General features: G+C 58.4%; 2 protein-coding genes across 14 annotated transcripts; both read left to right on the plus strand.

Annotated features, from left to right (window-relative positions):
- The first annotated feature begins 228 nt into the window (after nucleotides 1-228).
- PAOX (polyamine oxidase) lies at nucleotides 229-14,568 on the plus strand. 11 transcript variants are annotated; one of them, XM_044934913.1, is made up of 8 exons: nucleotides 229-513; nucleotides 1,033-1,519; nucleotides 2,181-2,380; nucleotides 4,477-4,729; nucleotides 5,366-5,481; nucleotides 5,895-6,052; nucleotides 6,763-6,872; nucleotides 8,386-8,762. In XM_044934913.1, exons 1-8 carry the CDS (start codon nucleotides 330-332, stop codon nucleotides 8,483-8,485), a joined length of 1,608 nt encoding a protein of 535 aa, XP_044790848.1. In that variant the 5' UTR covers nucleotides 229-329; the 3' UTR covers nucleotides 8,486-8,762. The 11 variants fall into 11 exon arrangements, 10 of the variants coding, with proteins under 10 accessions (XP_044790848.1, XP_044790849.1, XP_044790854.1 ...); XM_044934914.2 differs by having other exon boundaries at nucleotides 5,369-5,481; XR_006547849.1 differs by lacking the exons at nucleotides 6,763-6,872; nucleotides 8,386-8,762 and adding exons at nucleotides 11,836-11,900; nucleotides 14,465-14,568 and having other exon boundaries at nucleotides 230-513.
- On the plus strand, nucleotides 10,772-22,707 carry MTG1 (mitochondrial ribosome associated GTPase 1). 3 transcript variants are annotated; one of them, XM_025274353.2, is made up of 11 exons: nucleotides 10,772-10,993; nucleotides 11,836-11,921; nucleotides 14,498-14,569; nucleotides 16,201-16,281; nucleotides 16,760-16,816; nucleotides 17,010-17,100; nucleotides 18,236-18,297; nucleotides 18,555-18,651; nucleotides 18,893-18,974; nucleotides 21,871-21,983; nucleotides 22,249-22,707. In XM_025274353.2, exons 1-11 carry the CDS (start codon nucleotides 10,882-10,884, stop codon nucleotides 22,380-22,382), a joined length of 987 nt encoding a protein of 328 aa, XP_025130138.1. In that variant the 5' UTR covers nucleotides 10,772-10,881; the 3' UTR covers nucleotides 22,383-22,707. The 3 variants fall into 3 exon arrangements, with proteins under 3 accessions (XP_025130138.1, XP_006071038.1, XP_025130139.1); XM_006070976.3 differs by having other exon boundaries at nucleotides 10,775-10,993; nucleotides 11,836-11,900; nucleotides 14,465-14,569; XM_025274354.2 differs by lacking the exons at nucleotides 10,772-10,993; nucleotides 11,836-11,921 and adding an exon at nucleotides 12,531-12,962.
- The last annotated feature ends 11 nt before the right edge of the window (nucleotides 22,708-22,718 follow it).

Consider the following 22,718-nt stretch of genomic DNA (forward strand, 5'->3'; position numbering starts at 1 on the left):
GCCAGACCTCTCGTCCCAAGCCACCCGGCGCGCGCGCAGCTGAGCCAGGCCCACATGGGGGGCGGGCCGGGCCGGAACTGAACTCCTTGCCCCACCTCGCCCCGCCCCTCCCCGCCTTCTCCCCGCCCCTCTCCCCGCCCTCGCCCCGCCCTTTCACCTCTGGCCCCGCCCCCTCGTCCCTTTCCTCCGGCCCCGCCCCTCGCCCTTCCTCCTCCGGCCTTGCCCCGCCCCTTGTCCCGCCCCGAATCCCCGCCCCGCTCTGGTCTCTTCCCGGCTCCACGAACCTCCTAGCGGCGGGGGACTCTCCGGAACCGCCCGGGACCGCGGCGATGCAGTCGGGTGGTCGTCAGGCGGAAGCCCCGGGCCGCGGCCCGCGGGTGCTGGTGGTGGGCGGCGGCATCGCGGGGCTGGGGGCGGCGCAGAGGCTCTGCCGCCACCCGGCCTTCTCACACCTTCGGGTTCTGGAGGCCACGGCCCGCGCCGGTGGCCGCATCCGCTCGGAGCACAGCTTCGGTAACAGCCTTTCCCGGAACCCCTTCCCGGAGCCCAGCCGGTGCCTCTGGAGCCCTGCTCCTGGCTCGGCCTACGTCCAGGGTTAGGCGTTCTGGAACCCTTATCTGGCCCCTTGAGCGAATCCCCGCTCCGCCCCACGTAATTACCGAAGTTCACTGCTCCCCGAAACTCAGCTGTCCGCAGTGAGCAGGGTCGGCCGCTGCGGCGGAGGGGAACCCGTGACCACACAGTGGCCCTGGTTCTGACCGCCGCAGGGAGCCCCCACACCACCACCTCCAGCCTCCAGGTTGCTCCTTGGTGCCTCCTCTGCCCCCAGGCCTGCCTCCAAGTATCCTTCCCAGGCCCGCGCAGGCCAGCACCCCTCAGGGGGTGTTCCCCTAAGTCAGGTCTGACGGGCCCTGGCGTCAGAGCCTGTGGTCCTCTGGAATGATGTGGGCCTCTGGAAGGGCAGGGCCGAGTGTGGCAAGGGGAGGGACTCAGGGCAGGGAGCCTCATGGTGGCCTCTCCTACCGCTCCCAGGTGGCGTGGTGGAGGTAGGCGCTCACTGGATCCATGGGCCCTCCCAGGGCAACCCCGTCTTCCAGCTGGCTGCCAAATACGGGCTGCTCGGGGAGAAGGCCCTCTCCGAGGAGAACCAGCTGATCGAGACCGGAGGTCACGTGGGCCTGCCATCTGTGTCTTACGCCAGCTCTGGGGTAAGTGTGAGCCTTGAGCTCGTGGCGGAGATGGCCAGTCTGTTCTACAGTCTCATAGACCAGACAAGGGAGTTCCTGCAGGCGGCTGAGACCACCCCACCCAGTGTCGGGGAGTACCTCAAGGAGAAGATCCGTCAGCACATGGCCAGCTGGACAGAGGATGAGGAGACCAAGAAGCTCAAACTGGCCATCCTGAAGAACTTGTTCAACGTGGAGTGCTGTGTGAGCGGTACCCACAGCATGGACCTGGTTGCCCTCGCGCCTTTCGGGGAGTACACTGTGCTGCCAGGGCTGGACTGCACCTTTCCTGAGTATGTGCCTGCCCCACCCACCCAGACAGACCCCTCTGTGCTTCCCCAGACCCCCTTCATGCACCCCCGGGGGTCCCTACCTGTACCTCAGGCCAAGCTTTGGGAGGCAGGGGATGGGTGAGAGGGCCAGGGGCTGTTTGTCTTCCTGTGTTAGGGAGACTGGTCATTTACTGCCATAGTTTTGATCACTTATGAAAAGAAAAGAATTTTTCTCAAGAAAAAGTGATTAAAAGAAGGAAATGCATCTTGTAATGCCTTGCTCCCCGCCAGGTTTAGGAGGCCTCCTGCCTGTAAGCACTGTTGGAGGTTGGACCTCAGAGATGGGCAGACAGGCCTGCTCTGTGTTGGGGTGGCTGTCCCCTCACGGGGCCCTCATGAGACCCTCCAGGACTGCCCTGCATAGGGAGGGTGCTATGATGGGGAAGATGCCCAGAATGGGAGCCCTGGGCCGGATGAGGAGGGACCTGCTCCTCACGAAAACCTGGGGAGCTCTGTTCCTGTAATCCTCCCGTGAGACCCCCTCCCTCCCTGCGCTCCTCCCTGGCTGAGCTGGGACCAGAGCCCCCTGCAGCTCCCTGATCTGGTGTGAGCTTGGAGGGCTTGTTGTAGAGCCTCGCCTCCAGGGCCTGGTCCTGACCACAGACACCTCTGTTTCCCCCAGGGGCTACCAAGGACTCACAGACTGCATCATGGCCTCCTTGCCCAAGGACGTGATGGTTTTTGACAAACCCGTGAAGACCATTCACTGGAATGGGTCCTTCCAGGAAGCCTCTGCTCCTGGGGAGATATTTCCCGTGCTGGTGGAATGTGAGGACGGAGACTGCTTCCCAGCCCATCACGTGGTCGTCACCGTGCCCTTAGGTAAAGCCTGCTGTTCTGGTCTGTTCCTCCAGTTCTCGTTCAGGTGCCCTGGCCTCTGGTTTTCTCCAGCGTCATTCATTCCGGGGCACTCGTTGGCTGCTGAGCTCACGTTTTCATTCTGAGTTTGGGATAGAGCTACTCTACTGTGCTTTGTAGCAATTGTTCGCTTTGAAATAAGGTTTCACAAGAAGAGAGGTCACAGGTCAGCAGGTGTGCTGCTCCTTTGGGAGGTAATTCACGGAAAGGTTGGGACGGCCTCGAGGCTCACCACACTGCTTTCAGAGGGCGGAAAACCAGGTCTTATGTTTCTGTCCCGGTGGTAATCGAGGAAGGAGTTGTGAGCATAATGCTATTTAATTCCAGATCTGATGCTTTAGATCTAGCAGTGAAGGTGAAGGTGAAGTCTCTCAGTCGTGTCCGACTCTTTGTGACTGTAGCCTACCAGGCTCCTCCATCCATGGGATTCTCCAGGCAAGAATACTGGAGTGAATTGCCATTTCCTTCTCCAGGGGATCTTCCCGACCCAGGGATCGAACCCAGGTCTCCCGCATTGGAGGCAGATGCATTAACCTCTGAGCCACCAGGGAAGATCTAGCAGTAGGAGCTGGCAATCTGGTAAAAGGTGGAGATAACTGAAAGCAAGTTTGTGCCGGGTTTATCTCATCTGCTTCTCTGGCAGCTTGGGAAATCTCTGCCCCACCCCCTATTTGATAAATGATAACACAGAGAAGTCACTTAACTGCCCAAGTTCACAAAGCTAACAGGTGCCAGCATGGCTGGAAGGTGAAGGGCAGAAGTCTCCCCCGCCCCGACCCCACCCATGGGCCGCGGAGCCTCCTGCCCCCTAGGGGAGGGTGGGTGTGGACTGGCTTGCTCAGCCGGCTCCTTCTCCCACGGTGGACTCTGCTGTGCGTTATTAGCACGCTGTTCTGCTGCTCCTCCGCTTCCAAATCAGCACAGACAGGCTGTCACAGCCTCTGTTCTTGTACACGGAGGGCCTGGCTCACGCACAGTTGTGGTGTGGGCTCACTGAGCTGCTGCAACCGGCAGGTGCATCGTTATGGCTGTGCCGCCGCCGTTCACAGGGCGCCAGGCGCCTGTCCGGTTTGTTCTTTACAGCTACACCGTATTTTCTCATGTGTAGGTACCATTAATTTGGAGAAGGAAATGGCAACCTGCTCCAGTGTTCTTCCCTAGAGAATCCTGTGGACAGAGGAGCCTGGTGGGCTGCTGTCCATAGGATTGCATAGAATCAGACATGACTGAAACGACTTAGCATGCACGCCTGCGTTAGAGAAGGAAATGGCAACCCGCTCCAGTGTTCTCGCCTGGAGAATCCCAGGGATGGACGAGCCTGGTGGGCTGCCGTCTATGGGGTCGCACAGAGTTGGACATGATTGAAGCGACTTAGCAGCAGCAGCAGCAGCAGCAGTGGGAGCAGCAGGCGCCGCTAATTAACACTGACACAAAGTTACTTTTCACGTGTTCTGTTGCACAGTGTTGTACACGTGTGTGTTTGGATACATGTGTGTAGGACCAAGTCCAGTCCTGCAGGAACTGGTGGGCTGAAGCTCTGCAGCGAGTGGGTGGCTGTGGGGAGACGGTCCCCTCTGCAGTGTTCACGGCCAAGCCTTGTTTCCTGTCAGACTTGGTCTTTTTCCCGTGAACTGGCGAGGTTGGCTTGTGCTGTGAATGTTTGCTCTCCTTGTGGTGTGACTTCAGGCTAAACACTGATCACTTTTCCTGTGGCTTCTGGGTGAAGCCTGTGTGTTTCATTGTTCCTGCAAACTAACCCTGGGCAGCCCGAGAGGCAGCAGGCTCGGGCCTGTCCCGCAGAGCGGTCCGGGGCTGGGCCACCTGATCCTGCGTGGCAGGCGTTCTCGGGGCCTGCCTGTCCCTCCACTGAGTGCTGGCTGTCGGGGCTCCGGCCTGCAGGGAGCCTGCGTGGCTCCCAGACGCCTTTCTCTGATCCCTCTGACCTTTCTCTGACCCTCTGACCTCTCTCCGACCCTCTGACGGGCTCAGGGCCATTCCTGTGGCTGTGGATTCCCATTAAGAGACTGACATGGTGTAAGGCGTCCAATTTTGAATTCCAGGTTTTTTTAAGAAGCATCTGGACACCTTCTTTGAGCCACCACTGCCCACTGAAAAGGCGGAAGCGATCAGGAAAATAGGCTTTGGGACCAATAATAAAATCTTCTTGGAGTTTGAGGAGCCCTTCTGGGAGCCAGACTGCCAGCACATCCAGGTGGTGTGGGAGGACATGTCGCCCCTGGAGGACACCGCCCTCGAGCTGCAGGATGCCTGGTTCAAGAAGCTTATTGGCTTCTGGGTCCTGCCTCCCTTCCAGTACGTGTTCTTTGCAGGTTTCTCCGAGGAGGCCTGGGTGTGAGCTCTCTGGGGGGTCTGGCACTGTGTTGATTCTCCTCGAGGCATTTCTGGAGGGCTTACATGAGGGGGGACACAAGGGGCACCCTAAAGTGGTGAGACAGACCCCCGAGCCCACTCCCTGCAGGAACAGACAGAGGCCCAGTGCGTGCAGCTCGTCAGCATCTCTCGGGACCTGCAATGTGCAGTAAATACTTGCAGTTGTTTTCCTCGTAAGAGACACACTTTGCTCACTTCTGAGACGTGTTTGCCGAGGACCCAGGGGTACTCACCCCAGCAGCCAAGCTGGGGTCCACATGGTCGCCTGGTCCCCTCCGGCCCATCGTGTGGGTTTTTTTTCTTTCTCGTGCAGGGTTTTATAAAGAGGAGTAGAAGGCTCAGGACTTGATACAGAGTCCCCGACTGTGCTAGGGACAGCTGTCCCCACCAGCCTTCGACAGGGGAGTCAGCAGGAGCCATCTTGGTGCCCTGAGAGTTCTGACCTTGCAGATCCCGTGTCGAGGGACCCCGGGGCTTTGAGCCCACACTGGCGCAGCTGCTGGCCACGGCAGGGCCGGTCTGGTGTGGCGGGCCTGGTCCAGCTCTGCTTCTCTCCAGCAGGGCCAGCCACGTGCTCTGTGGCTTTATCGCGGGGCTCGAGTCTGAGTTCATGGAGACACTGTCGGACGAGGACGTGCTCAGGTCTCTGACGCAGGTGCTCCGCAGGGTGACAGGTACTGACCGCAGGGGCCTCGCTGCTGCCTCCCACCCGAGCGGCTGGTCTGTGACAGGGACCAGACCTCCCCCAGAGAGGAACTGGGTTCGGCCCTGAGTCTCGGGACAGCCTTCCCATGTCAGCTGGCACTAAGAGTTCTCCTCTCTGGGGAACTGAAATGCTTTGCAAGCACTTCCCACTTCTCTTTTCTAAAAATCTGCCACCAAGATGGATGCGAATGTCCACAATCAGAGCTTTACAGGTGAGACACCGAGGCTCAGAAAGGCAGCGGTGTGTGTTGGGACGCTGCTTCAGGAGCCTCTGGAGGGGAGCCCTGCGCTCACACCCCCTGGGCTTGGCTCCCCAGCAGTGGTCTTGCTTTTGTGGACGGGTGGGTGGGCTGCTGGCTAACGTGTGCATCTCTTGGCTCAGGGAATCCCCAGCTCCCCGCGCCCAGGAGTGTGCTGAGGTCCTGCTGGCACAGTGCCCCGTACACCCGGGGCTCCTACAGCTACCTGGCCGTGGGCAGCTCTGGGGACGACATGGACCGGCTGGCCCAGCCCCTCCCTTCAGACGGCAAGGGGGCGCAGGTAGGAGGCAGCTGCTGGGCGAGGGCACCGGGGTCCCACGGGGGGCCTGGGGACAGGATAGGCCTGCGAAGGCTGGGGCTGCTGCTGCACTCAGCGGGCTGGGACCCTGCGCCTCAGAGTCCACTTTCTTTTTGAAACATGTTATTTTAATCAGAATTATACATACCTGTAGCTTGAAGCATCAGAGCATCCTATAGTGATGGCTAATAGAATAAAAACAGAATACAGCCGTCCGGTGGGGGGCAAACCGCTGACCCTTCCCCAGCTGCACTTCAGGCTGGCTCTGATTGCCAAATAACACAGTAAGCTGCTGCCTTGTTAAAGCTGCTTTCTAGAATTGAAGTTTAGTTGATTCACAATGCTGTGTTAGTTTCGAGTGTCCAGCGAGGTGATTCAGCCATGTATGCGTATGTATGTGTTCTTTCTCAGGTTCTTTTTCATTATGGTTCTACTACTGTTTACAAAGGGGCTTCCCTGGTGGCTCAGTGGTAAAGAATCTACCTGCAATGCAGGAGACACGGGTTCAATTCCTGGGTCAGGAAGATCCCCTGGAGAAGGAAATAGCTACGCACTCCAGTATTCTTGCCTGGAGAATCCCATGGACAGAGGAGCCTGGTGGGTTACAGTCTGTGGGGTCACAAAGAGTCAGACACGACTGAGTGACTGACACTCTCGCTTTTTACAAGGCACTGAATGTGTTAAACTTTCAGGCCTATAAAGGTTGGCAGAGCCGTTGGGTTCCTGTCTGCAGCTTCACACCCATCTGCTCCTGGCGTCTCCCTGCCCTCCTGACTCACCTGCTAGTAAGCACGCCCCACAGGTGACTTTTCATTTGCAAGTTTCAGTGTGCATCTCCAAAAGATAGAGGTCATGTCTTAAAATACGTAACTACAGAACTGTTACCACCCTCAGAGTTCACACGTCATCCAGCATTCCCCGTTCAGTTGTCTATGTGCCTCTCCCTCCCATGGCCACCTCACGCAGAGAGCTGACTCACTGGAAAAGACCCTGATGCTGGGAAGGATTGAGGGCAGGAGGAGAAGGGGGCGACAGAGGATGAGATGGTTGGAGGGCATCACAAGTAAACTCCAGGAGTTGGTGATGGACAGGGAGGCCTGGCATGCTGTGGTTCATGGGGTCGCAGAGTCAGACACGACTGAGCGACTGAACTGACTCCCTCCCATGCCTCACAGCATACGGGATCTTAGTTCCCAGACGAGGAATGGAACCTGGGCCCCCTGCATTGGAAGCACAGTCTTAACCATTCTGCCACCAGGGAACTCCTTCTAAGTGCGTTTTGCTAACGTTGCTTCTTGATGCTTCACTTTCAGGAATTGCTGATGGGATTCTGACCACAGCACATAAAGTTTTAGCTTTCTTCCGCGCCTCTGCGCGCCCAGCCCTCAGGCCTCTCCCCGCCCTCCCAGGCCCCTGATGAAGTAGTTTTGTTAAGAGGGCTGTCTGCACACGCCTTGTTTGCTGTGGGCACTGTCCACACCTGAGCTGCGAGGGCGCCTTCTTTTTCATGGTGGAAGCAACCACCTCCCTGGGCTGCTGAATTCTGTAGGTGGGCGCCACGGGACAGCTGTTTCTGCCCACGATGTCCAGGGCCTCAGCTGGGGGAGACTCAGGGCCGGGCTGGGCCACGCGAGGCTGCTTCTCTCACACGCCTGCCCTGAGCACAGCTGGCACGTTGGCCGGAGCGCCTGCCCGAGGCCGCGCCTAGCGGCTTGGGCTTCCTCACAGCATGGTGGCCTTGGCGTGGTCACGCTGCCCTGTGGTTGCCCGGGGCGCCCGTGAGGGCCTTCTGTGAGGGCAGCTGCCTCGCTCCAGTGAAGCTGGAAGGAGAAGAGGTCCCGCACTCAGGGCCTCAGAGCCCAGCTGCACTGCCCTCCGGCGTGTATTCAGTCATCTGGGATTCTCCTGAACTATCTCATCATGGTTTTTTTTTCTTCCCCTTTTTCTGGATTTCTAGTTCGATGGTGTACTTCTGAGCTGGCCCTAGAATTTTCTTATCTTTTCCCTGCTAATTTCCCTCTCCGGTGTTTTGCTCTGTTTTGGGCGACGTTCAGATTTTCTCCAGAGCCGCCTGACGGGTCTTCCACCCTCTGACTGTGCTGGGCTCCGGGTGTGCTGGCTCTGAGGGGTCCTCACTGCTGCTGCTCCTTCCCGTGGCAGCGGCCGGGTGCCGGTCCTCGTTGCCCAACTGCATCAGGGTGCTGGTTAAGGCAGCAGCAAAGCACCACATTTGCCATCACTTCTGCAGCCCAGGCAACAGGTGTGGGGCTGGCGGCCGAGGCCTGGCACCCAGCTGACTGCCCCCTTCTTTCCAGCTCCAGGTACTGTTCGCAGGGGAAGCCACACACCGGACGTTTTATTCCACCACACACGGGGCTCTCCTGTCTGGCTGGAGGGAGGCTGACCGGCTCATGACGCTGTGGGACCCCCAGGCCCAGTGGCCCGAGCCCAGGCTCTGAGCCTGGCTCTGCGCTCCCAGTGCTGGGGTCGGGGAGGCTGGCCCTACCCTGTCCTGTGATGGATGAGGTTCAGGCGGGCTTGGGATGTTGTCACCAGGGGTCAGCTCCCTCATGTCTCAAGTTGTTGGATTCCGGTCAGGGCTGAGCTTGAGCTGAGCGCAGTCTTCCTGGAGGAGGGAGACATGGGATGCTGCCGCCGCCACCATTGATGGCACATAAAGTGTGTAAAAGAGCCTGTGTCGAGTCATACTTATGCCTCCGAGCTGCAGCCTGGGCCGCTCTGTTCTCGTCTTGCCCCAGCCCTGGTCACTGCAGGGCTCTGTGCCCCCAGCACGTGGCCTGCCTCCCTCGGACACCCGGGACCCTGGGTGTGTTCCCGGGTCCCTGCGTTCTCATCGTAGTGGCAGCGGAGCTGGTAGGCCTCCCTGGTGTGACTCCACAGACCCTTCACCAGGTACTGGCTGCCCTGTGGGCCGGGTGAGGGCCAGCAAGTGGGAGACGGGAGTTCACAGGGCATGGGGCACCCTGTTCTGATCTGCGGGCTCAGGGTTTTCTGGAGGAAGTGAACAGTGAGGCCTGAAGGGTACAGAGGAACAGGGTGCCCTGGGAAGTGTTGGCATAAATGTGGGGAGCCCTTGGGGGGCCTGGTGCTGTGCTCAGCTGCCCCCATCTCATTTCACTGCCTCCTTGAAGTGTCCCAGGGAAGCGGCTGCATGGCCCCCATCTCACAGCCAAGGAAAGGTCAGAGGCCTCAGGTGGGGTTGGCAATGGCCAGTCTCACAGCTGCCACGGCAGAGTGTGGGCATCTCTCCAGGACTGTCCCCGGAGGCAGTGCAGCTGAAGGCTGGCCTGCAGAGGGAAGCAGGGAGCTGCAGAGGCTGGGACTCCACACAGCAGGCATGGGGCCCCCTGGCCTGGTGCCCACCTGATCCTCCTCGGACCTCGGGCTGCATGGTGTGTCCTGCTTCGTGTGTGGGCCCTGGAGGAGTGTGTGCATGCCCAAAGAATTGCCACCGGGCTCCTTTCCAGCTCCAAGTGGCCAGACTGTCAGCCGTGGTGCTGGCCGTGCCCTCAGCCCAGCACCTTCTCATCACCTTCTCATCTTAGGTCAAATCGCCCTCCGGGGATCTCTGCCCCCAAAGGTCTGTCTGTGTATCCGCTCCCTTGTGTCCCTGGAGTTGCTTTGCTTGGGGCACCTGCCAGTAAGACAGGTGAAGAGAAATCCGGGATTTGGCAGGATTTTATTTTGGTTCTTTGGTCCTAGGGCTGTGGAAGGGCAGTGTCTGTCAGGCACACAGCTCTCTGTTGTCGTCTCAGGTATTTTGAGTCTGTGTGCAGGACTGAGGCCATCTGGGTGCAGAGGGCAGCTCAGTGTGGAAGGTCTGGGAGCTTGTGCAGGGGGCCCAGGTGGTCTCACTCAGCCATGGGAGGGCCTGTCTCAGCCCTAGGAACAGCTCGCCCTGAGTATTAGGCTTAGGGCCATCAAGATGACAGTAACGGTATCTTTGATCTGAGAATCTGAGCATATTTGGAGTTTTAGGAGCTTGTTTAAAAAATTCCATTAGCTTCATACTCTTACAACAAAGTGCAGTGAGCAGTAGCCCAGGCTTCTGATTTAAACTTAAAATCTGGGACTTCCCTGTAGCCTAGTGTTTAAGATTCTGGGTTTTCACCGCCATGGTCTGGGTTCAATCCCTGGTTACGAAATAGCTCCTGCAAGCCCTGCGGCACAGCGGAAAAAAGAAAGAAAAAAAAAAAAGTTAAAATCTGACTGTACTTACACTGAGTATTGCTGCAATTAAGAGAATTTCAGGCTTATTGCATTCAGAGATTTAATTTAGCAGAACTGCAGCGTTTGCAAAGAGTTTGTACATTAAAACCCAGAGTACTTGAAAAAGAGGATCTTACACTTGTCAGTTAAATTTAAAATATCTGAAAAAATTTAACCAAGTTTGTAAAAAGGACCAAATTGACAGCGGACTACTAAATTTTGTCACTCAGAATACGATTAAGGAAGAACCAGGATTTTTTAATTTAATGAAGACTGGACCCCTGAGAACTCCCGGAACTGCGCGGGTGCGGCCCTGGCTCGTAGCCCTCCCTGAAGCCCGCCCGAGGGACCCAGCCCAGCCCCCAGCCGCGTCCCCAGCCGCGTCCCCAGCCCCGGTCCCGGCCCAGCTCCAGCACTGGCCGCTAAGCGCCTCCCGCGGGCCGAGGCAGCGTCGTGCGCATGCGCGGGCCGCGCCGGCCGCGTGGAGCCCCGGAACCCTTGTGCGGGGTCGCGCGGGCCCGGCGGACAGGTCCGTGGGTGGAGCGGTCCGTAGTGCTGCACGGAGTCTGGGACGCGGACCCATGAGGCTGTCTCCGCGGACTCTCTGCGCCGCCGTGCGGGCGGCCTGGCGGGAGAGCTTCCCTCTGGAAGGTCGCGACGTGGCGCGCTGGTTTCCGGGCCACATGGCCAAGGGTGAGGCGCGGCGGGGCGCGCTGCTTCCCCGGCTCCTCGCGGGTCCACCGCGGGGCGGGCTCGGGAGCTGACCCCGGCAGGCCCTGTTCCTCGGCTCGAAGCCCGTGTCCCCACCTGCTTGGAAAAGGACGCAATTTCCTGGACGTTATTTGGGGACGGAATGAGGCAGGGCTAGGAAAGCACTTTCCAGGTTGAAGTCGGCTGTTTAATTACCTGAGCACCTTGAGGCGTAGATCGAGCTGGCGGTCTCTCGCCTGCACCCTCCGAGGTTCTTACTTTTCTCAGAGTTTGGCTCCGAGAGCGCCTGCAGGCCCAGCGCCGCCGGGTGTGAGAGGGTGGCGGCCCTCGGCCCACGCCGCCCCTCCATTAGGGGGACGGGGCGACCGCGGGCGAGAAGCAGGCGGTGGAGGCGAGATGTTTGAAAAGAAAGAAAATGAAGCCGCTCAGTCCTGTCCGACTCTTTGAAACCCTATGCACTGTAGCCCGCCAGGCTCCTCTGTCCATGAAATTCTCCAGATGAGAATGGAGGGGGTTGCCATTCCCTTCTCCAGGGGTTCTTCCTGACCCAGGGATCGAACCTGGGTCTCCCGCATTGCGGGCAGACTCTTTACTGTCTGAACCACAAGGGATCCAGCCACAAGGGATGTTTGCAGGTGTGCCCGAAAGACTGGGCTTGGCTGAGTGAGGGACGCTGAGGGGCAGTGTTTTTGTATAGCTGATTCACTTTGCTGCACCGGAGAAACTTAACACAACGTTGTGCAGCGGCTAACTGTTCTTCAGCGTTGCTTCATTAAAGGCTCGGAACCCGTCCTCCCCTGAGGCGGCCCTCTTCTGTTTTCCAGGGCTGAAGAAGATGCAGAGCAGCCTGAGGCTGGTGGACTGCATCATCGAGGTCCATGACGCCCGGATATCCTTCAGTGGTGGTGAAGTAATCGCTTAGAATAAGCAGTACCTATTTGGTCTTTGTCCTGGTTCTGGCACAGAGCTCCTGAAAGTCTTGGAGTTTCCAACGTGAGGGGTGTGATAAGGTGTCTCTTGTTAATGAGGTGGTTTTGGAAAAGACCTTGGTCCCTTAAGGAGGGAGCTGCTTGCTGGGGGCACCAGCCTTGCTATGGGAGGGTTAGAACTTTCAGTCCTACCCCTGCCACCCCCGCCTTAGGCCCTGGAGGTTGAGTTCACTCACCAAAGGTCAGCCTTTCACTCTGTCCGCCTGTGTAATGAAGCTGCCAGAAAACCCCAGACTGTTGGGGGGTGGGGTGGGGAGAGCTTCCTGGTTGCTGAGAGGGTGGAGATGCAGGCAGAGGCACCCGCAGCGGGGGAGGCTCCACGTCTTTTCCCAGCCTTCGCCCTGCACATGTCTTCCATCTGGCTGCTTCAGAGTTGTGTCCTTTTTGTTGTTTAGTCATTAAGTTGTGTCCAACTCTTTGTGACCTCATGGACCGTAGCCCGCCAGGCTTCTCTGTCCATGGGATTTTCCAGGCAAGAATACTGGAGTGGGTTGCCATTTCCTTCTCCAAGGGATCTTCCCCACCTAGGGACTGAACCTGTGTGTCCTGCACACATCTCCTACATTGCAGGCCGATTTTTTTTTTTTTTTACCTCTGAGCCACTAGGGAAGCCAGATCATAAGTCTAATCCAATAAATAAAATGTTTCTCTCAATTTCTTGAGCCGCTGTCCAGACTAGTTTTGCTAGAACCCAGGGAAGGGTCTTGGGAACCCCTGATTCAGGCCTGTTGGTCAGAAGTGACAGGTGACAACCTGGACTTGGAGTTGCTATTTTTTTTTAATTAATTTTTTTTATTGAAGGATAATTGCTTTACAGAATTTTGCTGTTTTCTCCAAACCTCAACTGCAGTTGCTGTTTGAAGTGAGGGGTGGTGGCATCCTGAGCCCAGACCACGGGGTCGGATGCCATCTCCAGGTTCATGGAGTCGGAGTTGTGCCGAACAGAAGGACCCCAGCTGGTGGTGAGAACTTCTTGGTGAATTCCCCCGGGAGGCTCTTGAAAATACTAATATCCAGGCCACTTTCCTGGAGAAGGCAGTGGCACCCCACTCCAGTACTCTTGCCTGGAAAATCCCAGGAACAGCGGAGCCTGGTGGGCTGCCATCTATGGGGTCGCACAGTTGGACACGACTGAAGCGACTTAGCAGCAGCAGGCCACTTTCCAGGCCAGTGAGTCAGGATCCCTGGTGTGGGGCCCAGAAGCTCCCTCTGACACAGGGTAGCTCGTTCGTCTCAGGTTTCCGCCTGGCACACCCGTGCCTTCCAACTCGCTGCCGCAGTAGCAGGCTCCAGGTGGGATATGACGCCTCCATTAGAAAGTGGCTGCCAACCAGGCTTCCTTCCTGTACGAAAGGATGCACCAGAAGGGGGAACGATCTCCCTCAGTAATGAGCGTGCTTTGCACACCGTGTTTTTGCTGTATTTACCTGAGCTGTGTTTAGAGGCTCCCTAGAAGACACAGGTGTTGGTTTGAAAGTCATCACCATCTGTACTTGGAATTTCTGAGAAAACTCTCCAGTTTCTCTACCGTAGGCTAAATGTTGCAGTTCGTACAGTATCTCATGCCAGTCAGAAGGGCGTGCTGGCTGTTGCATGTCTGGTTTCTGGACGAGCACGCCTGCCGTTGCTGCCCGTGCGCTGCGGGGCCGCCTCTGCCTCGCCCTCCTCTGCTCGCTGGGTGTCCTGACTTCTCCAGGACGGCCCCTTGAGGGAGCTCAGTGTTCTGAGGTAGCTCAGGCTTGGTTAACCTCTGAGGGCAGAGCGCTGTTTATGGAGAAAGTAAGTTGTTGTTTTTGTTGTCCCTGTGTTGTGTGTGGGGACACAGCGGCTTAACCGGGTGCCTGGAACCTGGCATGCTGAGGCTTCGCGACTCCTGGGACAGGCACCAGGAAAGGGCTGAGCACCCCCAGCACGCAGACGCAGAGCTCCCCCCTGACGTGCCGGTGTCACAGTGAGCGCCGGGGGCCTGGCGGGGATAGGAAGGGGCTGCCCCTGATGTGAGGAGGTGGGCTCACTGGCGGTCTCCATGCAGACGCCCAGGGGTGGCGGTGGTGGCATGAGATACACTGGTTAGGACTCGTGGGAGGCACTTGTCCTGACTGACCAGATCTTTTGGCAGCTAAACAGTGGTCTAGTCACAAAACCTTCCGCTGAGCTCTGTTTGTTTTTGCCACCATCATTCCTGTTTGAGGAGCCACGAGAGGGCGCTGCCCTGCCTCTTGTCCGCAGGAGGCGCCGGAGGCCTGCAGAGGCTCGGTGGCCCTCAGGCGGTGACTGCAGGACTTGGGGTCGGCTGGGTCTCGGGGTTGGGCTGGCTGGAGCGCACCTGCTTCCAGACAGGCTTCTGCACTGTCCTTTCCTTCCGAGGGTGTCCTGTTGTAGGAGGTCCAGTCTGCATAACAAGACAAGGGAAAGTATGTCAATTGGTGGTCAAGTTGATGGAATTTTGCCTTAATTTTGCCACATCCCACTGTCAGGCCGAAACCCTCTGTTTCAGGAAACCCTTGGGCTTAAGCCTCACTTGCTCGTCCTCAACAAAATGGACCTGGCAGATCTGAAGGAGCAGCAGGTACGGCCCAAATCTGACTGGATGTCTGGTCTGGTCTGCCCAGGCCTGTGTGCTTTAGCAAACTAGCCTTAGACTAACCTGTCATCCAGGTGACCAAAGAGTTTGTATCCTTCAGCGGGGGTCCAGCCGTGGGCGAGGGGAGGAGCCGCGCTCCCACAGAGCGGCCGCAGGGCCCTCGAGGCTGTGAGCACGCCGCATGTGGCTGCAGCTGTGGTATGGATGCCTGTCTCTTGTTTAACTTTCACTCGCTCGTGTTTCAGTTGCCTCCTGGGGCGAGTGGCCATCACCCTGCTCTCCGACCCAGAGGCCTCTTGGTGCAGCAGCGTTGGCTCCCTGTGTCCTCCCAGACCTCTGGTCTGAGCTCTGGGCTGCCTGCTGCCCCCTGAGTGATCTGGAAGGTGTGAGACCCAAAGCAACTGGGGGTGTCCCCGAGCCCTGCTGGATGGGGACACAGCATCCAGGGGTGATGTCTCCTATTGTCCCTGAGTAAGAGAAACATAGAGAGTAGGTGTCAGAATCTTGAAATCGAGCCAGCTTTTGTGTGTGTGTAGCTTTTCCTTTTGCAGCAGCAGGAACGCGTTCTGGTTTCTTAGTTGGCTGTGGTACACTGAGTTCTTTAAACTCCACCCCCGTGTCTGCCTATGCAGGTTGGGAGGGGGGGTCCCATGCAGATTTGTACGCAGCCTGCAGTGTGACTTCACGAAGTCTTTGTGGGCCTGACCTTCATCTGCATCATCACAGCAAACAAAAAATCAGCAAAACTAACTGAATCAATGAGTGGCTATTTTATTCCTTTAAGTAAATTAGTAGCTGATCAAACAATGCAGTTCAGTTCAGTTCAGTTGCTCAGTCGTATCTGACTCTGCGACCCCATGGACTGCAGCACGCCAGGCCTCCCTGCCCATCACCAACTCCCGGAGCTTACTCAAACTCATGCCCATTGAGTTGGTGATGCCATCCAACCATCTCATCCTCTGCTGTCCCCTTCTCCTCCCACCTTCAGTCTTCCCCAGCATCAGGGTCTTTTCCAATGAGTCAGTTGTTCGAATCAGGTAGACAAAGTGTTGGAGCTTCAGCTTCAGCATCAGTCCTTCCAGTGAATATTCAGGACTGATCTCCTTTAGGATGGCCTGGTTGGATCTCCTTGCAGTCCAAGGGGCTCTCAAACAGTGCAGTACTGGTTGTAAAAATAAGAGTCATACAGTGATTTTGCTTCACGTTTAGGCCAGTAAGTTCATGTTAATGTCAGTTTACTTTGGGGCTTTTAAAGTATTCCACATATTTTGTAGCTGGGTTCAAACCTTAGTGTAAGTGGGGCTTGTTTTGTGGAAGCTGGTTGGGAGGCGAGGAGCGATGATGTGACTGAGTGGAGACCAGCGCCAAGCGTCTCCGGGGCTGCAGGTGGTTTCGGATGACCTGGTGTGGCCCCATCCTGTGTCCTCCCACAGAGCCCGCGGCAGGGGCGCCCCGGGGCCGGCCTGCCCTCCCCTGACGTGCCCTCAGGCCACCTGCCCTGGTGGCCCAGCCTCCTTTCGAGTCCCCAGCCCTTGAGCAGATCCTCAGACTCTAGCTTATGATGCCGCCCATGTCTTCATTTGGTGTTTGAATTGGAAACGTCTTGTCTCTTTTAGAAAATTATACAACACTTAGAAAGAGAAGGCATAAAACATGTTGTTTTTACCAACTGTGTGAAGGATGAAAATGTCAAGCAGGTGGGTCTCTTCTGTTTTGTGCTCTGAGGCTTCTGCCTAAAATGTTAAAGAAACACCACAGATTACTGTGCTTCTGCAGGAAGCAGAGTGTTGTTGGGTTTGGGGCACAGTCACCTCCTGGGCCGGGCAGACTGGGGGTGGGAACAGCAGGGTCGGGCCGAGAGATGCCTTTGGTCCCAAGTAGGAGGTGGCCATGGACGGTCTGTGCCTGTTTTCCCGGTCAAGTTGGAGAATTCCGCGGCTGTCATGCGTCTTTGGAAGGCGTGGCAGTGCCCGCTGTCCCCCTCGGGCTCTCCTCTTTCCTGGGGAAGAACAGGGCAGGGCCCCGGCCACCCCCACCCCTCCCCAGAGCACAGCCTGCGTCTGACGTGTGTGGAACCACGCCGGCCGGTGGTGGGACGCTGGTGGGAGTGCCGCCTCCAGGGGCCGAGGGCAGCCAGGCTCCCCCCGGAAGGTGCCTGGTGGTTGCTGGTTGCAGGTCATCCCGACGGCCATGGAGCTGGTTGGGAGCAGCTATCGCCATCACCGAGGAGAGGTTGGTGGGCCAGGACTGGCCGAGGGCCCGCCCCTTCCGCTGGGAAACCCGGGCCCACTGCTGAGCCCAGCCCGGGGACCCCCCTCGGGTCTTGGCAGGTGGGGTGGGGCGGCCCCAGGTGGGCACGCTGGTGCCCCGGGGGTATGGGGGTGCGGGGCTGGGTGGTGCCCACCCCCTGCCCTTGCGCTTCCAGCACGTGGAGTCCTGCATCATGGTGATCGGGGTCCCCAACGTGGGCAAGTCCTCGCTCATCAACTCCCTGCGGAGGCAGCACCTCAGGAAAGGTACTTCTGCAGTTGGGGGGGGCAGGCACTGGTTCTCGTGCTGGGACGACCCTCCAGAGCCTGAGACCCCAGCTCACTGAGGGGGCTGTTGGCACCAGGAGGCCCAGCTGACAGCTTGGTGTGCAGTCAGCTGGTGAGACAGTCATTGCCTGATACATTTTATACTTCATCCGCTTTCTGTCTTTAAATGTTTAATATGTGCAGTTTCTAAACGTGGGCGATTTTGTCCTTCCGTTACTCTCTTTGTCCCGCTTGCTCAGGGCGTGTGGGAAACGTGGGTGAGACATCAGGCCGGGACCTGGGGAGGGCTCTCCGGGCCTGTGTCTCATGCCTGCTGGCGTTTGAGGCCAAGTCCGTGTTGACTCGTGTTCTGCATGAGTGTGTGCTGTGGGAACCCCCGAGACGGAGCTGTGCGGGACCGCCAGCTCAGGCTGGCTCTGCTGCCAGCTGGGGCGCTGCTGCAGCCAGCTGCTGCTTATTTGCCTGTGATTGTGGCTTTCAAGACATCGCTGGTGTTGCACGCTAAGTGCTGTGCAAGCCTCACGCTGGCAGCCTCCACACACAACTGGGCCTGCCCTCCGGACCCCCGGAACCTCTGCTCTACTTTCTGTCGTATAAATTTGGTCCTCTGGTGCCCCATACCTGGACTCACAGGATCCGAACTGTGCTGGGCTTATTTCATGGAACCTAACTCTTCAGGGCCCACCCGTGTTGTAGCATGAGTCGTAATTACCCTCCTTTTTAAGGCTGAATAACACTGCTTTGTGTGGACGAAGCACGTTTTGTTTACCTGTCCGCGCGCTCAGGGACGCAAGTGTTGCTTCAGCACGGGGAGGGTCTGCCTGGGACACGCCCTGAGCTGGGACCCGCGGCGGCCGGTGTCAGGAGCCGCCCCACGGGTGGGCCATTGTGGGCGATCCCGGGGCAGTGCCGGCCTTGCAGGGAGGAAGGCAATGCCAACAGGCAGCCCTGGCCAGCTGTCACGGCTGTGCCTCAGCAGGTCGTGGCGCCTGGGAGGCGGTTCTCACCCTGCAGAGGCCTCGCTGGGCCCCGCTAGGCATCCATGTGCATCGCTGCTCATCTAGCATATCTGCCTGGGGGCTTGACAGACCGACGTCTCCCTTTCATCCTGCAGGAAAAGCCACCAGGGTGGGCGGCGAGCCTGGGATCACCAGAGCTGTGATGTCCAGGATTCAGGTAGGGCCTTGTCCTCATACCATACCTGGGCCACGGCTCAGGTATCTTCCATCCCAGGGGCAAGTAGGGTCAGGGCAGAGCCTGTCCTCCTGGGGCAAGGTGGCTGCTGGGCTCCTGCCCTTATTCGTTTTCCACATCACTCAGCAGTGGCATCCTGTGGGGATGCTGAGAGCTTGGTGGCAGTGACTCTGGGGGGCAGGTTCCAGGGCCTTCTCTAGCCTCAGGCAGAAGGCCAGCTGACTACCCTCTGCCCACAGGTGTGTGAGCGGCCGCTGATGTTTCTGCTTGACACCCCCGGGGTGCTGGCTCCTCGGATTCCAAGCGTGGAGACAGGCCTGAAACTGGCCCTGTGTGGTGAGCCTGACCCCCACCACCCACAGCAGGCTCCTAGGCCCCCAGGCTCCCAGGCCCCCAGGCTCCCAGGCTGGGTGGCCTGTGCTTGGCCTGGCTGCTCACAGCTGACACCCCTGGCACCCTCTGAGCCTGTCGGGCATCCTGGCCCACCCTGGAGGGGGCGCCCTCCTCCCACTTGACTGCGGGGGTGGGGAGGGCAGGGAGCAAGCTGAAGCACTCCCCCTCCGCTGCCTGTTCCCAGGAACTGTGCTGGACCACCTCGTGGGCGAGGAGACCCTGGCTGACTTCCTTCTCTACACCCTCAACAGGCACCAGCTCTTGGGGTGAGTGCAGGGCGCAGGCCCTGTCCCCCAGCCTCATAAGCATAACTGAAAACCAGCACCGTGAGGTGCCGTAGACAGTCTGTGCTCATTAGTGTACAGTCTGATGGGTTGTGACACGTGGGTGCACCTGTGAAGCCGTTCAGTTCAGTCGCTCAGTCGTGTCCACTCTTTGCGACCCCATGAACCGCAGCACGCCAGGCCTCCCTGTCCATCACCCACTGCCGGAGTCCGCCCAAACTCATGTCCATCGCGTTAGTGATGCCATCCAACCATCTCATCCTCTGTCGTCCCCTTCTCCTCCCGCCTTCAATCTTTCCCAGCAACAGGGTCTTTTCAAATGAGCCAGTTCTTCGAATCAGGTGGACAAAGTATTGGAGCTTCAGCTTCAGCATCAGTCCTTCCAATAAATATTCAGGACTGATCTCCTTTAGGATGGACTGGTTGGATCTCCTTGCAGTCCAAGGGACTCTCGAGAGTCTTCTCCAGCATCACAGTTCAAAAGCATCAGTTGTTTGGTGCTCAGCTTTCTTTATAGTCCAACTCACATCCATACATGACCACTGGAAAAACCATAGCCTTGATGAGATGGACCTTTGTTGGCCAAGTCACGTGAAGCCGTTACACGTCCAGGAAGCCCCCAGTCTCCTGTGCTCCCTTGTGACCCCTCCCTGCCCACCTGCCTCCTGCACCTTCTGGAGTCCCACGGGGGGGCCACATGTGCAGCCTCCCTGCCAGCAGTGCCCGCCTGGCCGGGCACTCATCCCTGGGTCCATCCGTGTTCTCACACTGGGCAGTGCAGGCGGTCGCTGTGCAGATGTCCAGTTGGTTTGCCCTCACCAGCGAGGATGGTGAGAGTGCCTGTGTCCTGCAGGCCCCCAGAGATGTCCTTTAGGACCCTGAGGACGTCAGGCCAGATATTTGGTTTTCCCCACAGAACCAGCTTCTGGTCCCCACTTTCTGACCTCTGGTTTTTGTTCTGTCGGTTGCTGTCCGGTCCGCGTTCCTCCCTTGTTTCCGCGTTGCTGCCTGTCTTCCTGTTACTGCCGTGGGCAGGAGATGGGCTCGCCCCCCACCGCCGGTCCTGCTCACGTCTCCAGCCTCCGCGTCGCGGGGAGGTCGTTGTGTTCTCCTGGTGACTTGAGGACATGACCTCCTGTATCCTGGACAGGATAGTCTCTGCTCTGAAATCTCCCTCGTGTGTCCCTCTCCCCTGTGTCTTTACTTTGAGCTGGCGTGTCTTTACATTTAAAATGTTTATTGCTGCATGTTGTTGGCCCTTGCTTTTCACCCGTCTGGCCGTTTCTGCTTTTAGTTTAGGTGTTTAGGCCACTCATGTCTGACTGGTCACTGACGTTAGGGTTACATCTTCAATCTTGGCTTTGTCACAGCTGTTCTGTGCGCCTTTTCTCGTCTCTCTCTGGCTTTTACTAGATCAGTCAGATGCCTTCTCTTTAGCTCGCTTGGCTGCGCCGCATCTCAGTTGCAGCTTGCAGAATCTTTAGTCACAGCACGCGGACTCTTGTGGGATCTGGTCCCTGCTCAGGGATTGACCCGGGCCCCCTGCACTGGGAGTGTGGTGTCTTAGCCCCTGGACCACCAGGGAAGTCCCTCAGATGCTTTTCATGATTCCTTTTTGTCAGCTTATTACCTAGAACCTGGGCGGAGGTGGCTCTAGGGTTTGCAGGACATCGCAGTGGCCTGAGTGCCGTGAGGCCTGAGGGCCTTTCCCGTCTGCAGACCTCGCCTGTGGGCCAGTGTTACGACACGTGTTGCTGTCTGTGGCAGACATGCTGCTGTGCTTTCTTGAGACATGGATGTAAAGTGAAGACTCAGTCTTGGCAGTCTGCCCTGAGCCTCACGGGTCACGGCTCGCCCCGTCTGCTCTGGGCCCCCGCCCTCTGGGGCCATCTCCCTGCCGAGGATTCCCTGTGACGCCAGTGGCCATGCAGCTGCTGTTGGAGGATGTGTTCATTTCACCTTCCGTTTTGGAGGGAGTTTGCCCCGTGGGCGGAGTTCTAGGTGGACGGACTGTCCGCAGAGGAGTGGTTTCCATGAGAGCCTGCCCCTGTTCCTCTGTTCTGTACGTGCGCCGCTCCGGCGGCTGTGACAGTTTCCCCTTGCCGAGCGCTCGGGCGGTTTATGACACCGGGCGCTGGCACGGCTTCCTCTTGCTTCTTGTGCTTGTACTCAGCCCTTGGTTCTCACCCCCGACTGTGCGGCTTGCGTCACGCACGTGTGGCTGACTCCGGCCGCTGTCCTCGTCCACGCAGGGCTGTCACCAGGCTCTGACGGTGGGTGCAGGGCTCCATCCCCCGCTCTGGCTGCAGGAGCGCCGGCTCAGCGCCGCTGGGTCCCCAGCTCCCTCGCCCTCTCCCCTGCGGAGTTCGAGCTGCTTTAATTCCCTCAGCGTGTGTTTCATAGAGTTTTCTTCCACGTTAGATTCGGATTACTTCTTTTTATTGTCTTCTGTGTGGGTTCTTTGCTTTGTAACCACAGGGAATGCAGTTCTAATAACTGATTCAGGGTCTCTGTGGATTCTGGCGTCTGGGGCGGTTCCAGCTGACCGGTTTTCTCCCCCGACGGGTCTGTTTTCCCGCTGCGTGCGCCTGGCAGCTCTTGCCCCTGACCTTCGGGTGGCAGGTGTCTTGGTATTCCTGCCCTGGGACTGTCATCGGGAACACTCCGGTCCTTTTGCTTAGGGTCTGCAGGGAGACCCCCTCGAACGGTCAGCTGTCCTGGCAGCTGTACCCAGGGTCCCGGTGTGGGGCTGGGTCTCGGGGCAGCTGCCTGTGGCCACGTGGAAGGTGGGTGTCGGTGAGGCCCTCAGCTCTGCAAGGAGGTCACTGGCACCCACGAAGGGGTCACTGGAGAGCCAGTGACTGCCGCCCGCCCGCAGGTACGTGCAGCACTACGGCCTGGGTGAGGCCTGTGACGACATCGCCAGCGTGCTGAAGCGAGTGGCCGTGAAGCTGAGGAAGACCCAGAAGGTGAAGGTGCTGACGGGCACGGGTGAGACGGGCAGCCCCGGGGCTGGGCGGGGGTTGGGCCCAGGGCAGTCGGGGGAGGGGTGTCTGCCTTGGCTGCAGGGGAGGGGCCGGGCCTGCAGGGCGGGCCACACCTCCTCTGGAAGCTCCAGGCCATGATGCCCTCACTCTTGTGAATTCAGGTGTTTTTCCCGAATGTGCTGTGCAGAGGCCCACCTGCGTGGGCCTGAGGGGGTTGGACTGGGCCCCGTGTGCGGTTCCCTCCTCACCTGAGCCTCCTGCCTTCCCAGGGAACGTGAACGTCATCCAGCCTGACTACCCTGCAGCCGCCCGAGACTTCCTGCGGGCCTTCCGCAGCGGGCTGCTGGGCCCCGTGATGCTGGACCGCGACCTCCTGCAGGGCCGCTCCGCAGAGGAGTCGTGAGCTGGTCTGGTGGGAGGGCCTGGCCCCTGCCCTCAGCTCTGCAGCTGGGGTTGGATTCCCAGAGTCCTCACGCTGCTCACCGCGCTGGGTCTCTGTTCCAGGAAGGAGGCCGAGTCCTCCTGCCCCACAGCTGGCCCCTGGTCCCAGCGGACAGGCCTGGGTGTGGGCGTCAGGGCAGTGGGCATCCCGTGTGCCAGGCCCGGGGGGGACACTCTCTGGTGTTCAGTGCCTCTCAGCTCCTTTCCTAAGGACAAGCTGGCATTTCTCAGGAGTTGAAACCATCATCTGTAATTTTAAAATTTTAAATTAAAAGGCCTGTCTCTGAGCACAGCTTGG

This window comes from Bubalus bubalis, chromosome 23, assembly GCF_019923935.1.
Source record: "Bubalus bubalis isolate 160015118507 breed Murrah chromosome 23, NDDB_SH_1, whole genome shotgun sequence".
NCBI classification, from domain to species: Eukaryota; Metazoa; Chordata; class Mammalia; order Artiodactyla; family Bovidae; genus Bubalus; species Bubalus bubalis.